This window comes from Thalassophryne amazonica, chromosome 6, assembly GCF_902500255.1.
Source record: "Thalassophryne amazonica chromosome 6, fThaAma1.1, whole genome shotgun sequence".
Lineage (NCBI taxonomy): Eukaryota > Metazoa > Chordata > Actinopteri > Batrachoidiformes > Batrachoididae > Thalassophryne > Thalassophryne amazonica.
Window position 1 is genome coordinate 62,264,837 of NC_047108.1, and position 17,965 is coordinate 62,282,801.

Sequence of the window (17,965 nt, forward strand, 5' to 3'; positions counted from 1 at the left end):
GAGATAAAACAACATTCAAACACTACCCATTTCCCACCAAGAGTTGTAAGAAGCCAAGAAAAAGTGTGTTTTTAATCTAGATGTAAAAATGTCAATAGAACTCGACTGCCTAATTTCATCTGGCAGTTGGTTCCACAGCTGGTGCACGAAATGCAAATGATCAAGCACCTGTTGAATTCTTCCTAACCTTTGGGACACAGAGCAGGCCAGCCTCCTGTGAAGCAGGGCACGTACCAGCACATATGGTTGAATTAAATCAACAACAAAACCTTAAAATAGTGCAGCAGATAACAGAATATTTTCAGAGTAATTGTTCATATCTGGTTACAAGCACCAAAATTTGACTGTGTATACCTTTTGGTATATATTTTAGACAAATAACGTTAGCCATTTGAATTTGTTGAAATTTGAAAATTTGAAATTTGAAAATGTTCCAATCATATTGAAAGCTATACCACATTATCTGTCTGATCATAACTATTCCAAAAAGGTATAGCTTGGACTATCTATGACTGAATGTTATGGTGTTATGGGGTAAAAACTGCAAGAATGGTGACAAAGGTCAGTTTTGGTTTGTACAGGAGTCAGAAGTTAAAGTTACTCCAATTATTGTAAAAAAATTATGCAAATTATTGGTTGAGTTAATAGGGTTTTAAAAAGAAATAGTTTGCACGATGTGTCATGCTTAGTTGTCATGTTACGGGGTAACATATGTCACATGCCATAGAATCCAATGGACGTCGACATTGTTTGACCTTTACCTTACAGACCAAGTATTCAACACAGTCAAAACTATTCAATTTGTTAATCCTATCAATGCAACCAATAATTTGCACCACATTTTACCAAAATTGGAGCCACTTTAACTTTTGACCCCTGTACAAGCTGAAATTGACCTTTGTCACCATTCTTGCTGTTTTTACCCCATAACTCCATAATATTCAGTCATAGATAGTCCAAAGTATACCCTTTTGGAATCTTCATGATCAGACAAATAATGATATATATTTTTCAACATGACTGCAGCATTTTTAAATTTTGACCCCTGTGTAATTCTTCATTTGACCCCTACCTGGCTGCCGATTGGAAATTTAGGTGGCTAATGTGCTTTTACAAAAGAGTAATGTCTAAGGTGTATGTGTGCCAATTTTGGTGCTTGTTTCCAGAAATGAACAATTGTTACAGTTATCTGTTCCACTAAAATACGCCCTCACGTGAACAGGCAGCCAGTACTGGGGCTATGTGATCAAATTTTTGTGTTTGAGCCAAAACTGGAGCTGCTGCATTCTGGATCACCTGCTGACCTCTAATGCTTTTATGTTGCAAACCTGAAAACAAGATGACTCAAAAGCATGGATCAATACCTCTGGATCAGCTGAGGACAAAATTGGTCTGATCTTTGCAATATTTCACAAATAATAAAGTGCCACTCTTGCCACCTCTTTTATTTGTGCATAAAATGAGATAGACTCATCAAAAATGACACCAAGATGCTTGATAGTCTCACTTTGCTGAATCACGTAATCACCCAGTGAGATGGTATTATGCTCAGTTTGTGTGGCCTCATGACAATCATCTCAGTTTTGTTTGAATTGAGAAGGAAGTCAGCTGAGAACCAACTCCTCACAGCGATGAAACCGGGTTATGTTTTGCTCATGATAGCACTATTCACCCATCACCAGCAAACACAGGCAAATACGGCTGTAAATCATCAGCATAACAGTGAAAGTTCGCTCCAAAGCCACAAATGATCTTCCATAATGGGGCTACATACAGAGAAAATAATAATGGGCCTAGAACTGAACCCTGAGGACCCCATGCTTAGCAGTGTTATAATCAGATGTCACATTGTTAAAAACAATACACTGGGATCAACCCAACAAATATGACTTCAGGCTAGGATTGCTATACCAGAAATGCCAAAATAATTCTCAAGCCTATTTAATAGACTATCGTGATCAGCAGTAGGTCCAACAACAGTAATACCGATGCAGAGTTTTAGTCCGTATTAATTAATAAATCATTTACCACTTTAGTGAGTATACTTTCAACAGAGTGGAACACTCTGAATGCTGACTGCCATGATTCAAACAACCCATTTTCAGACAAATATTGTAACATCTGATTAGAAACCACTTCTCTAACATTTTGGATAAAAATGTTAAATTAGACACAGGTCTATAATTTGCCAAACTCTCAGGGTCCAACCCCAATTTCTTAAGAAGAGGTTTTATGTCTGCCAACCTAAAAGTGGCTGGAAATACTCCATTACAGAGCGGCAAATTCACAATATTAAGATAAACAGGATGCAAAATGTGCCAAAACTCCATCATCCAACATGGCAATGGATCCAAAAAACAAGTAGTATTTTTGGTATTCATAACACTTTTGGACAGATCAGCAAGAGAAACAGGCTTAAAATCAGTTAATGACTTTCCAATATTGACACTTCAATCAGAAAAATCATTATAAATGCACAAGTCATCTTCAAGACACTGTGGTAACCTGTTTCAAATATCCTTGATCCTGTTTGTAAAAAAGGAAATAAAATTAGCTGCTGTGAGATTAAGATACGCAACAGATTGCTGTCCCTAGGTCAGTACGCCACAGTGTCAAATAAGAGTTTGGAAATCTGCTTATTGTTACTGATTAACTTAAAATGAAAAGCTGATTTAGCAGCTGACATGGCACATTGATATCCCTTCACACCATCTCGCCATGCCCAATAACTCCATTCCTGTCTGGAGAGGCGGCATTTGCTTTCAAGCCTCCTACAGTCTCTCCTGTCTCTGCAGGCTCGCAGATTCCCAGTAATCCATAGACACTGTTGTCTCTGACGCATTCATAACTTGGCTTATGCAACCAAGTCCAAGCTGTGCAGAACAAAGCTGAACTTATCAACTAGTGTTTCTGCTGAGATACCCTGCTGCTGCACCAGCCCAAGCTCCCCAGGCAACTTTAGTCCAAAGTCCCTTACAGTACAGGAACCAGTGTACCGAGTTATAGACATTGTCTTCTCTGTGTTCAATGGCATTATGATCCATTGTACAATCTAATGCTGTTGTGAGGTCATTCATTATCTCACGCAAATTAAAATTCAGAGCTAAATGGTCCATGGACTTTTGCATATTGGAGGAATAAAAGTAATAAAAATGGAACAGCATTAGTGGTCAGCATCACAAGGAATTGAACAGTTTAGTGACGCTTGGTGACCTATTTACTTTTTGTGATATATTGTGCTGTCAGTATGGAGTTAACCATCATAATTAAGATCCACAACTGCATGGCTGTATTACTAAATCACTAACTCGGTAGCAGTCAAATGTTAACCCATGGTTATTAGTTTGGTCTGCGACACCGGTTTAGGGCACAATGTAAACACACTTCATGAAGTATGGACAACAAGACAACTTTGGGGTACTACACCTCTTCTAGATAACCCTCTCAACTTGGGAGAATGTATCATCATAATCGCTCATGAACTCGCTGAATCAACGCCATCCACATCCTCGCTAGCCATTGTTTACATGGCTTTGAAACACTGGAATTCTGCTGGCACCGTGGTGCATTCTGGGAAGCACAGGGGGATTATGGGAAATGTTAAAACAGCGAATGGATCAAATTGAGGAATGTTTGGCAGAAAAGTCTGCAAGTATGACCAACTTTACAACACAGAGTTGAAAAACTATGAAGACATTCAAATTACCTCAATTCATGGAAAGAAATTGCACGTACTGGTGACATTGGTTTGGAGGTTGATGATTGTATAAAGAAGTGGAGCTCGTTGAGGGGCAAATTGGTCCAGAAAAGCCACTGTTCCTGTGGCAAATTGCATTAAGACACCCACCAACAACACGACAGAGAACTTTGAAAGGGTCATGCCCATGTCAACATCATTGCATGGCCACAGAGTTACGGAGTTATAGAAGCTTAATTCAGGCTTTAGGATTTTAAGTTACCACTCCGCAGCAGACATAGAAGAAAAAGTGACTCGATCAAATGTAATCTTTTTAATGCACATAATACTATTTAAGGCAGGCATTTATTTTTTTCAGATGAAGTTTTGACCTGGTCATTAAATGAGGCAGGTCCCTCTTCAAGGTCAGGTGTTTAATCAAGGAAATATGGTACTGCAATTTCAGCACACAACAAACTCATTTCCATGCATTCCTTGAAACCCCATTTTTGCATAGGAAAAGCATAAGGCAGTTCCAGCAGAGTGTGGTCTCCATACCCACTCCATAAATTTACAGTGACATCCTGATGTGCACAATGTGAAAGCTCTGGCATGAGTGAATGATATAATGTGGTGGTAGAAATGCATTTACAGGGGTAAAACTAGGCCAGCTCTCCTGGAAAACCCCAGAGGGCAGAGTTCTGTCACAGATAGCAGTAAATAGACTGAGGAGGACCACCTGCTCCACGCTCTCTATTATCCCTCTTCCTGCTCCTCATCTTTGTACTCATATTTTCTTTCATTACTGATGACCTCTTACGCTCTGCTAAAACTGATTACTGTCGCCTCTTTCTAACACAATCATACAGTATAAGCTATAAATACTACATCAGGTCCTCTGCATTATTTAGTTGACAGCATTTGCTACTTTGCTGGTTCTGTAAAGTCTCCTAGAGAGTATCGACCCATTATTCCACAGAACAATCTCAATTAAAAAAGTATTTGTGTTCTTAAAATAGTGCTTCATTGACATTTTAATTAGTGTGCTATAACCCCTCTCCAGAAGAGGGTTTCACTTAACCAAGATGAAAGCAGGCTCCTGGTTGAACTGCATTAATTTTGTGAAGTAAATGGGGGATCTTGTACAGTGCATCCAAGTATTCAAAGCACATCACTTTTTCCACTTTATTTTACAGTCTTATTCCAAAATGGAGTAAATTGTTTTCCCTCAATATTCTACTAACAGCACCCCATAATGACAACATGAAAATGTTTTTTTTTTTTTTTTTACTAATTTATTAAAAATAAGAACTAAGAAATCACACCCTTTGCTCAATACTTTGTTGATGCACCTTAGGCATTAATTACAGCCTCAAGTCTTATGGAATATGATGTCACAAGCTTGGCACATCTATTTTTGGACGGTTTTGCCCATTCCTCTTTGCAGGACCTCTCAAGCTCCATCAGGTTGGCTGGGGAGCGTCGGTGCACAGCCATTTTCAGAATTCTCCAGAGAGGTTCAATCAGATTCAGGTCTGGGCTCTGGCTGGGCCACTCAAGGACATTCACAGAGTTGTCCTGAAGCCACTCCTTTGATATCTTGCCTGTGTGTAGGGTCATTGTCCTGTGGTGCCAGTCTGAGGTCAAGAGCGCTCTGGAACAGGTTTTCATCCAGGATGTCTCTGTACATTGTTCCATTCATCTTTCCCTCAATCCTGACTAGTCTCCCAGTTCCTGCAGCTGAAAAATATCCCCACATCATGATGCTGCCACCACCATGCTTCACTGTAGGGAAGGTGCCTGGTTTCCTCCAAACATGACACCTGGCATTCACATCAAAGAGTTCAATCTTTGTCTCATCAGACCAGAGAATGTTGTTTCTCATGGTCTGAGAGTCCTTCAGGTGCCTTTTGGCAAACTCCAGATGGGCTGCCACGTGCCTTAAGGAGTGGCTTCCATCTGGCCACTGTCCCATACAGGCCTGATTGGTGGTTTGCTGCAGAGATGTTTGTCTTTCTGGAAGGTTCTCCTTTTTCCACAGAGGAATGCTGAAGCTCTGACAGAGTGACCATCAGCTTCTTAGTCACATCCCTGACTAAGGTCCTTATCCCCCGATCGCTCAGAGATGAGCGGCCAGGTCACGGAGCACTACGCGTGGATCCAAACTCCTTTCCATTTACATATGGTGGAGGTGTTTCTATACCCTTCTGACACCATTCCATGGAGACAGCTCTCGCTGAAGTGGTAAATGATCTTCTGCTTGCACTGGATTCAGGCACCACTATGAGTCTGTTACTGTTATATCTTAGCACTGTGTTTGATACGGTGGATCATCATATTCTACTTGACAGGCTGGAGAATCATTTTGGGATTACTGGGAATGTCTTTGCATAGTTGACATCTTACCTAATCAGTGGCTCTCATTATGTTCTATATAGCAACACTACCTCTAACCTTGCTGGCATGAAATATGGGGTTCTACAGTGGTCTGTCTAAGGCTCCTTGCTATTCTCCCTTTATATATCCTTAAGACACTCAATTGTACATGTGGATAACTGCTGGTAATCTCATACATATAAAGTCTTTCGTGGATTGCCTTGCGTCAGCAATTTCTCGCTTTTAAACTCGAACCGAAATGATGGCCTTTGGTCCAGCAAGACATCAACATCAGTTTGACCAGCTAATGGTTAACCTAAGTTTGTGTATCATATGTTACACTGACAAAGTGAGAAACCTTGGTGTGATTTTTGATCTCATGCTGTCCTTTGACCTACACATTAGAGAGATCATGAGGAGTGCTTTCTTCCAGCTGCGAAACATAGCAACAATTCCTCCCATCCTGTCTGTTGCTGATGCAGAGACTCTGATTCATGAATTTGTCTCTTCTAGACTGGACTGCTGCAATGTTCTATTCTCTGGTTTACCGCAGTCAAGCATTAAGGGTCTCCAATTGGTTCAAAATGCTGCTTCCAGAGTTTTGACAAGAAATAGAAAGTTGGAGCATATTACACTGATTTTGGTGTCTCTTCACTGGCTGCCTACAGTATCTCTGTGAGGTCGGATTTTAAGGTTCTGTTACTAACCTATAAAATTATTCACAGACTGGCAACTCCCTACTTAGCTGACTTAATTACACCCTACATACAGGCCTGGGCTCTGTTCTCAGGGCACAGGACTACTTTGTGTCCCTAGGGTGAATAAAAGGGTGGGGGAGGTGATGGTCTAGTGGTTAAAGTGTTGAGCTTGAGACCAGAAGATCCTGGGTTCAAATCCCCGCTTGACTGGAAAATCACTAAGGGCCCTTGGGCAAGGTCTTTAATCCCCTATTGCTCCCGGTGTGTAGTGAGCGCCTTGTATGGAAGCACCCTGACATCGGGGTGAATGTGAGACATTACTGTAAAGCACTTTGAGCATCTGATGCAGATGGAAAAGCGCTATATAAATGCAGTCCATTTAAAAAGTTTGCAGGCCACGAGCCTTCTCTTATCATGTCCCTGTTTTATGGAATCAACTCCCTGCAGAGAGAAAGCCGTCAGAATCTGCAGGGACATTCAAGTCCAGACTGAAGATGCATTTATTCTCCCTTTCACCTTAGCATACTGGCATAGTGTGGATTTATGTTTCCTATCTCTTTAAATCATGTTATTAGCAACAGAACAGGTCTCAGCCTGACCTCATCTAAATTCTGGGTCTGTTAGTGAAGCTCAGGGATAGCTGCCGGTGATCGCCTTAGTATTGCTTCCCTGTTGATTTACTGCTAGAGAACTCATACCTTAAACCCCCACCACACTAGAGGTAAGCTTGTAAGTGTTAGAATGGCCTAAGCAATGGGAAACCCCTCTGAGTCTGGTCTGTTTGAGGTTTCTTCCTCAATATCATCAGGAGAAGTTTTTTCCTTACCATTGTGGCCTGTGTGCTTGCTCTTGGGCAGTGCTTTTCAATTATTTTCTGTTATGCCCCCCTAGGAAGAAGAAAACATTTTGCGCTCCCCCCCACTCTCCGCCGTGACTATAAATAGTATCATTTGTCCATAAAATTGTTATAAGTACACCTCTGCATAACACTATATCCTTATTAACATTAAAGAAAACAAAAAAGAAAGAAATTTAGATCAACTTACAGCAAAGCATAACTATTAACATTGTTTTTGTCTGTAATAAAATTTTTTTTAAAGTGCATCACTCTGCTTGAAATAAAAAAATCATTAAACTATAAACATTTCTGACCGACTGCCATTTGATACTGAAAACAAAATTAAATAAAATCAATAAATAATAAATTCAAATTGATCAGAACACTAACTCATGAGCACAATATATAAAACACTTTAACAGACAAAACAAAAATGAATTAATCAATTTGGCTGATTTTTTTAATATTTTTTGTGTTTTTTTTTTGTTTGTTTGTTTTTGTTTTTATTTTTGCAGCACTTGTGTCATGCAGCATGACAGAGCCCATGTCTACTGCTGCTCAGCTCCTCTGCTATGATGCTAACAGTGCTCGCTGGTTTACTGAAGCAGCATTCACAAAGCGGGATGATTACCGGCAATATTCGTCACATTTTCGCTGAAAAAAACTCAAGCGACTTGTCTGCATGATTGGGGTATAATGTCGTTAAGTGACGCCTTAATTTATTTGCCTTGGTGTTGTTTGCTGCCAACATTTTAAGACACAGCGGTATTTCCTCATCTCCCACCATAGTGTGAAAAAAAATTCTACATAGAATTGCATTCCATTATGCTAGAGTCCTCAATACTCCCTGTGCACACTCTGACAATGAAAGCGCCACTGCCACCTACTGTAGTGGATGTGCAATTAGACTTTATTCTAGTACAGGAAAAAAGTGTGTTCCCTGCTGCCCCACTATTTGAGAAGGACTGCTCTAGGGGTTGGTAGAGTTGAAGGACCTTGAGATAGGTTTGTTGTGATTTGGCACTGTATAAAAGAAAATAAATTGAAATTGGAATTGAAAATACATCAAAAGTTGGTGGTGGAGTTTATATTTTCTTTCCCAAGGGTTTGTCCTGTTAAATAGTTAGAGAGCTATGGTGGGTTGGTTTAGAGCAAAAAAAGGAATCTCATATCTGTTATGCAAGTTGAGGTCAGATTTAAGGCTACTATCTATAGGTTGGATGCACTCAACAGAGCACATGCCAAGGGCCCTATGTTTATTTGTCCTTAAACAAGAACTGTGGAAATTTACAACCAGGGCTTTATTTCGAGATGTGTTGGTGGTTATCTTTTCACTCAGGACAAAAAGAAAATCAATTAGTGTAGCATTGATTTAGAATGACAGTGGTGGTGGATAAGTAGTTAGTGCACCTGGTTTCAGTGCAGAAGGTTCCTGGTTCACACCCCACCCCTGCAACAAGGGTATCCAGTGTAAAACTTGTGTCAATTCAACATGCAGATCCACCTTGGATTTGCTGTGGCAACCCTGAGTGCAAACAAGGGAGCAGCAGAAGGGACATCTTAGTATTGATGTAGAATGCAAATATCATCCCTTCTAACTGGCTAATTAATGTAATGACAAAGGGCAAGCTAAAAACACCCTTAGAAAACAGCTTTGTGTCACCATGTAACTACTGAACAGAAGAAAATGTCATTCAAAGCACTGTGGAGGGTAACAAGTGCATGTTTATCTCACTAAATTAAAAAAAAAATTAAAAGGCAGATTATACAGTTATGCGCTTATCTTAGCCTCGCTGTCCTCCCCTGTCACTGCTCTCCACTGAGTGATTACAAAATTGACTGTGGATGAGGGGTTAGACACAGCCCATAGTGTTTTACCAGATGGATAGTTTTATATGTCAGGTTGTGTGGGAAAATGCCCTGGTGCTGTACATCGCAGCATCCACCACACTACATAACCAATTTGGGTCCTGGATGGCAATGACCCAGGTAGTCAACCGATCTGTCCTCACCTCTCAAAAGTAGCCACTTCTCTCCCAGATATTAATTTTACATACTATTCTACATACATGGGGAGGTGATGGTCTAGTGGTTAAGGCGTTGGGCTTGAGACCAGAAGATCCTTGGTTCAAATTCCAGCCTGACTGGAAAATCACTAAGGGCCCTTAGGCAAGGTCTTTAATCCCCTATTGCTCCTGGTGTGTAGTGAGCACCTTGCATGGCAGCACCCTCACATTGGGGTGAATGTGAGGCACTATTTGTAAAGTGCTTTGAGCATCTGATGCAGATGGAAAAGCGCTATATAAATGCAATCCATTTATTTCTTTGTCAGTTCAACCACGAGTTTCACTCATGTGCTGTTACTATTTTTTTGTTATAAAATTAATCATATATGGCTTTGTATAGTTGCAAAACTGTGACAGATAGTTGGAGCAAGATGGAGCAATGTGGCAGCGCGCACGGGTGCAGCGGCTTTTAGCTCTCCAATTTGGTGCTTCTTTTTCTTACTTTTTGCGTGTATATTCTTCGAGTTTTGTAAAGTGACCCACAGCTACAGCTGCCAGAACCTTATCGACCTCGGTCTGAGGTACAAACTGTCGGTTACGAGCAAATTCCACCAGTACCACAATATCCCGGAGGACATAGCAAGAACACCGGGCTCTCTGTGGATTACCAGCCTGCCCAGCAGGTGGGGAAGGTGGCGTAGAGACAGGAAGCAGAAGCGAGGATGTCGGTCCGGCTCTGATGCTAGGCTACATAAACAATCACACAGACCAGCATTACCAAGCCTCTTCCTCTCAAACGTCAGATCCATCACACACAAAATGGACGAATTGGAGCTACAGATGGCTACAAACAGCTTTGTGCGGAACTGCAGTGTTATTTTCATCACAGAGACGTGGCTTCACTTGCTGATCCCCAATGCTGCAGTTGAGCTAGCAGGCTGCACGCTACACCGGCAGGACAGAACTAGTGATTCGGGTAAGTGCAGAGGTGGAGGGCTCTGTGTTTATGTGAACCGCGAGTGGTGCTGTAGCAGCAGGGTCATTGACTCTCACTGTTCTCCTGATTTAGAGGTGCTGGCAGTCTCATGCAGACCTTTTTATCTCCCAAGGGAGTTCACAGTAGTCGTTGTGTTTGCTGTTTACATCCCACCCGATGCCAACGTTACCACGGCCCTTAGCCTCTTGCTTGCCTGTGTAAATAAACAGCAGCTGGTCCACCCAGATGGCGTTTGTATTGTTGCTGGTGACTTCAACCAAGCATGTTTAAAGACTGTGCTCCCAAAGTTCGCCCAATACGTGAAGTGTGCCACCAGAGGGGAAAATACTTTGGACGATGTTTACTCAAACAACAAACACGCGTACAAAGTCACGCCCCTCCCCCATCTCACTGGATCTGACCATCTCTGCCTGTCCCTCACCCCACCTACACCCCCCTGCCGAGGCGAACAAAGCCACAACGGAAGACAATCCAAACTTGGCCTGAAGGAGCGCTCTCCCAGCTACAGGACTGCTTCTCATGGACTGTATGGGATTTATTCTCCAGCCACAACCTGCAGGAGTACACTGACACCGTACTCTCCTACATTAAGAACTGTGTTGACACTGTCACCGTCAACAAAAGGGTCAGGGTTTTTCCAAACCAGAAGCCCTGGATGAACAGTGCAGTCCAGTCCCTATTAAAAAGCTGCAACACCGCCTTTAAATCAGGGGACAGGGCTCTGTACAGCGCGGCCAGGTCCGATCTGAAAAGAGGCATCAGAGAGGCCAAGGCTGCCTACAAGGAAAAGATAGAGGACCACTTCGCTGTAAATGACCCCAGAAGGATGTGGCAGGGAATAAATCATATAACCAACTACAGAAGCAGCAACCCAGGAAATGCTAAGTCTGAGGTGCTGAACCACTTCTTTGCCCACTTTGAAGCAGACAGACCAGCAGCGACTCCACACCCACCACCCTCCAGCACTAGCACGCTAACACTTCAGGAACACGAAGTGTGCTGAAGACGGTGAACCCCAGGAAGGCGGCTGGCCCCGATGGTGTACCTGGAAATGTAGTGAAAGCTTGTGCTGACCAACTGGCTGGATTTTTCACCTGCATCTTCAACCTGTCCCTGTCACAGGCCACCATTCCACCCTGCCTCAAATCCTCCACCATCATTCCAGTCCCAAAGAAGTCAGCAGTGGAAAGCATAAATGTCTACAGGCCTGTTGCACTTACGCCTGTGGTCATGAAGTGCTTTGAAAGACTGGTCTCTCAGCACATGAGAGCCTGTCTGCCTCCCACTCTGGACCCCCACCAGTTTGCCTACAGGGCAAACCATTCCACAGAGGACGCTATCACCACAGATGTCCACACCGTGCTGAGCCACCTGGAGCACCAGGGGAGCTATGTGAGGATGCTCTTCCTGGACTTCAGCTCAGCCTTCAACCACATCATCCCGGAGATCCTGGTCCAGAAACTGACACATCTGGGCATCTCCACCCCCATTATCAGTGGATCAAGGACTTCCTCACAAACCGCCCACAGTCCGTGAAACTTGGCCCCCACCTTTCCTCCACCATCACACTCGGCACCAGTTCCCCTCAAGGCTGTGTACTGAGCCCCCTCCTGTTCACCCTTTACATGCACGACTGCTCTCCGACCTATTCCACAAACACCATCATAAAGTTTGCGGATGATACCACTGTGATTGGGCTCATCTCGGGGGGGGGGGGGGGGGGGGGGGGATGAGACTGACTACAGAGACGAGGTAAATCGACTGACAGCGTGGTGTTCAGCTAACAACCTGCCGCTGAACACCACAACAACAAAAGAAATAATCCTGGACTTCAGGAAGAACAGGGCTGACCCAACCCCGCTCTACATCCAAGGGGACTGTGTGGAAAGATTCAGCTCCATCAGGTTCCTGAGAGTGCAGCTCTCTGACAGCCTTTCCTGGACTGCCAACACCACAGTGGTGGTGAAGAAAGCCCAGCAGCGACTCCACTTCCTGAGGGTGCTCAGGAGAAACAATCTGGAGGAGAAGCTGCTGGTGTTGTTCTACAGAGCCACCATCGAGAGCATCCTGATGTACTGCATCACAGTGTGGTACGGGGGTGCTCAGCAGCAGACAGGAGAGAGCTGCAGAGGGTGATCAAAACGGCCCAGGGGATCACTGGCTGCTCTCTGCCCAGCCTGGAAGACATTGCCAGCTCTCACTACCTCAACAGAGCTGCCAGCATCTGCAAAGACACATCCCACACCACCAACCACCTGTTTGACCTACTACCCTCCGGCCGACAGTATAGGTCAATCAAAACTAGGACAAACAGACTCAGGGACAGCTTTCTCTCCAGAGCGATCACTGCTCTGAACAAAAACAAATCACTCTAATCCGCACCTTCAAGTTTTTTGTGCAATATCTGTAAACCATGTGCAATATTCCCGTGCAATATGATTCCACAGTTGTATATAATTCACGTTTTACATTACTTAGTCCACATTTCATTTTATTTTATTTTATTTTACCTTATGTTTATATTAGTTGTACATATACTCCGAATAATTTACTGTTAAATTTCACTATCTTTTATTTGGATAAAAATGACTCGCACAACAGAAAGTACCTTTTTGGAGTTGCAGTCAAATCTCATTGTAATGCAAATTACAATGACAGTAAAGGTGATTCTGATTCTTAATTATTTCACTTTCTCTCAGCTCTACATTAGTGTCTAGATTCATGTTTTCAAGCCTCTTTGTTGCCAAATAATTACTGGATAAATATGTAGCATTATCTGGATCGAAACCAAATTGCACATTTGTTGACATCGTGTTTGATCCCACCTTTAACAAGATCAGTCACAGAATTTCAGTAAAATAAAAAAAGAATCTGTTTCATCTTTTTGAACACCAAAGGATAACTGTAGTCCATATCTTCATGAGCATTTCTGCCAGAGCAAAGGCCAAATGTCAAAATGGATCACATCATTCAGACCATTGCTCTTTGAGAAATTAGTTTGCAGGTATTGACTGGAAGATGAGAGATGGCAGCAGGATGCAGCAGGTTTATCCTGAACAGTGCAGAGCAGCAGACAAGATCTTAAAAGGAAGGTGTGGCTGTTCGAATGGTTTGATTAACAGTCGCAAATTCCCTTTAAACCCAGTCTGCTGGGGGTCAGAGTACCATGTTGTGGAGAGGGTATGCCTGGCTGCTGTTGATTCCCAGAGTGACGCTGTAGTATCCACATTCTTACATTTGACAAGACACCAAAATCTTCAGCATGCAGCACTGACACAGATGCAATGCAACAATATGACCAAATGACAGCCACAGATGGTGCAATAAAGTAAACCTGTTGAACTGAGAATGAATCTCAGGTCTCAGCTGAGCCTCACGGTCTCCCTATGGTCTCACTGAAAAGGAACAATATCAATCAATCAATCAATTTTATTTATATAGCGCCAAATCACAACAAACAGTTGCCCCAAGGTGCTTTATATTGTAAGGCAAGGCCATACAATAATTACGTAAAAACCCCAACGGTCAAAACGCCCCCTTGTGAGCAAGCACTTGGCGACAGTGGGAAGGAAAAACTCCCTTTTAACAGGAAGAAACCTCCAGCAGAACCAGGCTCAGGGAGGGGCAGTCTTCTGCTGGAACTGGTTGGGGCTGAGGGAGAGAACCAGGAAAAAGACATGCTGTGGAGGGGAGCAGAGATCAATCACTAATGATTAAATGCAGAGTGGTGCATACAGAGCAAAAAGAGAAAGAAACATTCAGTGCATCATGGGAACCCCCCAGCAGTCTAAGTCTATAGCAGCATAACTAAGGGATGGTTCAGGGTCACCTGATCCAGCCCTAACTATAAGCTTTAGCAAAAAGGAAAGTTTTAAGCCTAATCTTAAAAGTAGAGAGGGTGTCTGTCTCCCTGATCTGAATTGGGAGCTGGTTCCACAGGAGAGGAGCCTGAAAGCTGAAGGCTCTGCCTCCCATTCTACTCTACTATGAGGTCCCTAAGATAAGATGGGACCTGATTATTCAAAACCTTATAAGTAAGAAGAAGAATTTTAAATTCTATTCTAGAATTAACAGGAAGCCAATGAAGAGAGGCCAATATGGGTGAGATATGCTCTCTCCTTCTAGTCCCCGCTAGTACTCTAGCTGCAGCATTTTGAATTAACTGAAGGCTTTTCAGGGAACTTTTAGGACAACCTGATAATAATGAATTACAATAGTCCAGCCTAGAGGAAATAAATGCAGTCCTACATATTTGTTTAATATGCGCTTTGAATGACATATCCTGATCAAAAATGACTCCAAGATTTCTCACAGTATTACTAGAGGTCAGGGTAATGCCATCCAGAGTAAGGATCTGGTTAGACACCATGTTTCTAAGATTTGTGGGGCCAAGTACAATAACTTCAGTTTTATCTGAGTTTAAAAGCAGGAAATTAGAGGTCATCCATGTCCTTATGTCTGTAAGACAATCCTGCAGTTTAGCTAATTGGTGTGTGTCCTCTGGCTTCATGGATAGATAAAGCTGGGTATCATCTGCATAACAATGAAAATTTAAGCAATGCCGCATAATAATACTGCCTAAGGGAAGCATGTATAAAGTGAATAAAATTGGTCCTAGCACAAAACCTTGTGGAACTCCATAATTAACCTTAGTCTGTGAAGAAGATTCCCCATTTACATGAACAAATTGTAATCTATTAGATAAATATGATTCAAACCACCGCAGCGCAGTGCCTTTAATACCTATGGCATGCTCTAATCTCTGTAATAAAATTTTATGGTCAACAGTATCAAAAGCAGCACTGAGGTCTAACAGAACAAGCACAGAGATGAGTCCACTGTCTGAGGCCATAAGAAGATCATTTGTAACCTTCACTAATGCTGTTTCTGTACTATGATGAATTCTAAAACCTGAATGAAACTCTTCAAATAGACCATTCCTCTGCAGATGATCAGTTAGCTGTTTTACAACTACCCTTTCAAGAATTTTTGAGAGAAAAGGAAGGTTGGAGATTGGCCTATAATTAGCTAAGATAGCTGGGTCAAGTGATGGCTTTTTAAGTAATGGTTTAATTACTACCACCTTAAAAGCCTGTGGTACATAGCCAACTAATAAAGATAGATTGATCATATTCAAGATCGAAGCATTAAATAATGGTAGGGCTTCCTTGAGCAGCCTGGTAGGAATGGGGTCTAATAGACATGTTGATGGTTTGGATGAAGTAACTAATGAAAATAACTCAGACAGAACAATCTGAGAGAAAGAGTCTAACCAAATACCGGCATCACTGAAAGCAGCCAAAGATAACGATGCGTCTTTGGGATGGTTATGAGTAATTTTTTCTCTAATAGTTAAAATTTTATTAGCAAAGAAAGTCATGAAGTCATTACTAGTTAAAGTTAAAGGAATACTCGGCTCAATAGAGCTCTGACTCTTTGTCAGCCTGGCTACAGTGCTGAAAAGAAACCTGGGGTTGTTCTTATTTTCTTCAATTAGTGATGAGTAGTAAGATGTCCTAGCTTTACGGAGGACTTTTTTATAGAGCAACAGACTCTTTTTGCAGGCTAAGTGAAGATCTTCTAAATTAGTGAGACGCCATTTCCTCTCCAACTTACGGGTTATCTGCTTTAAGCTGCGAGTTTGTGAGTTATACCACGGAGTCAGGCACTTCTGATTTAAAGCTCTCTTTTTCAGAGGAGCTACAGCATCCAAAGTTGTCTTCAATGAGGATGTAAAACTATTGACGAGATACTCTATCTCACTTACAGAGTTTAGGTAGCTACTCTGCACTGTGTTGGTATATGGCATTAGAGAACATAAAGAAGGAATCATATCCTTAAACCTAGTTACAGCGCTTTCTGAAAGACTTCTAGTGTAATGAAACTTATTCCCCACTGCTGGGTAGTCCATCAGAGTAAATGTAAATGTTATTAAGAAATGATCAGACAGAAGGGAGTTTTCAGGGAATACTGTTAAGTCTTCAATTTCCATACCATAAGTCAGAACAAGATCTAAGATATGATTAAAGCGGTGGGTGGACTCATTTACATTTTGAGCAAAGCCAATTGAGTCTAATAATAGATTAAATGCAGTGTTGAGGCTGTCATTCTCAGCATCTGTGTGGATGTTAAAATCGCCCACTATAATGATAATAACAAATAAAACTGGTTTTTGGGACTTCCAATTTGGATGGACAAGACTAAGAGTCAAGCTTTCAAATGAATTAAAGCTCTGTCTGGGTTTTTGATTAATTAATAAGCTGGAATGGAAGATTGCTGCTAATCCTCCTCCTCGGCCCGTGCTACGAGCATTCTGGCAGTTAGTGTGACTCGGGGGTGTTGACTCATTTAAACTAACATATTCATCCTGCTGTAACCAGGTTTCTGTAAGGCAGAATAAATCAATATGTTGATCAATTATTATATCATTTACTAACAGGGACTTAGAAGAGAGACACCTAATGTTTAATAGACCACATTTAACTGTTTTAGTCTGTGGTGCAGTTGAAGGTGCTATATTATTTTTTCTTTTTGAATTTTTATGCTTAAATAGATTTTTGCTGGTTATTGGTGGTCTCGGAGCAGGCACCGTCTCTACGGGGATGGGGTAATGAGGGGATGGCAGGGGGAGAGAAGCTGCAGAGAGGTATGTAAGACTACAACTCTGCTTCCTGGTTCCAACCCTGGATAGTCATGGTTTGGAGGATTTAAGAAAATTGGCCAGATTTCTAGAAATGAGAGCTGCTCCATCCAAAGTGGGATGGATGCCGTCTCTCCTAACAAGACCAGGTTTTCCCCAGAAGCTTTGCCAATTATCTATGAAGCCCACCTCATTTTTTTACTGGACAAATAGAGCACCAAAGGACAGAGGGGAAACAAGTGGAGCGGAAAACATCCCATAAATCCTCAAAACTCATGCCCCTGGCTTATAAACCCTTCAAAGTAACAAAAAAACCTGAGTGATGTGCTACAGGATGCTAAAAGCAAATGCAGTATGCATACCCTGCAGAGCCAACGGGAATGCAGCACTTACGTGTACTATGGCCTCTTTTGTCTGAGCCATGTCAGATATGACACCATCAGTAATGATGAGCAGCACAAAGTACTGAGAGCCGTCCTCCACTGCTTCTGCATACCTGAAACGAAGAAGTCAAGATACAGAGCAATTCATGGTATACCACCATACACATGATGTTCAAAAAACACTTGAATTTACGCAAAATAAGAGCAGAGTCTCAACAACTACTGTGCCTATATATATATACAGGCATGCACATAACTGGTACTCATGGTGCGTGTGCATGCTAAAAATAAATGATGCGCAACAGAAAACACAAGGTAAGCACTTCATAAGAGGAAAGCAATGACAGATTG

At 42.1% G+C, this 17,965-nt stretch overlaps 1 protein-coding gene and 2 long non-coding RNA genes across 3 annotated transcripts in view; 1 reads left to right on the forward strand and 2 right to left on the reverse strand.

Moving 5' to 3' along the window:
- Window positions 1–17,965, forward strand: part of LOC117512280 — a 169,111-nt gene that overhangs the window by 71,012 nt on the left and 80,134 nt on the right. The gene's annotated exons all lie outside the window — the stretch shown is intronic.
- Window positions 1–17,965, reverse strand: part of LOC117512277 (copine-5-like) — a 159,663-nt gene that overhangs the window by 13,897 nt on the left and 127,801 nt on the right. The window contains exon 10 of the mRNA XM_034172289.1: window positions 17,625–17,727. Coding sequence (XP_034028180.1) covers window positions 17,625–17,727 — 103 coding nt within the window. The remainder of the gene's footprint in view (window positions 1–17,624; window positions 17,728–17,965) is intronic.
- Window positions 1,816–8,011, reverse strand: LOC117512282. Its single transcript, XR_004561263.1, has 3 exons — window positions 8,001–8,011; window positions 6,927–6,935; window positions 1,816–1,896 (listed from the first exon to the last, which is right to left on the reverse strand). It is a non-coding gene; the product is annotated as an uncharacterized LOC117512282 (long non-coding RNA).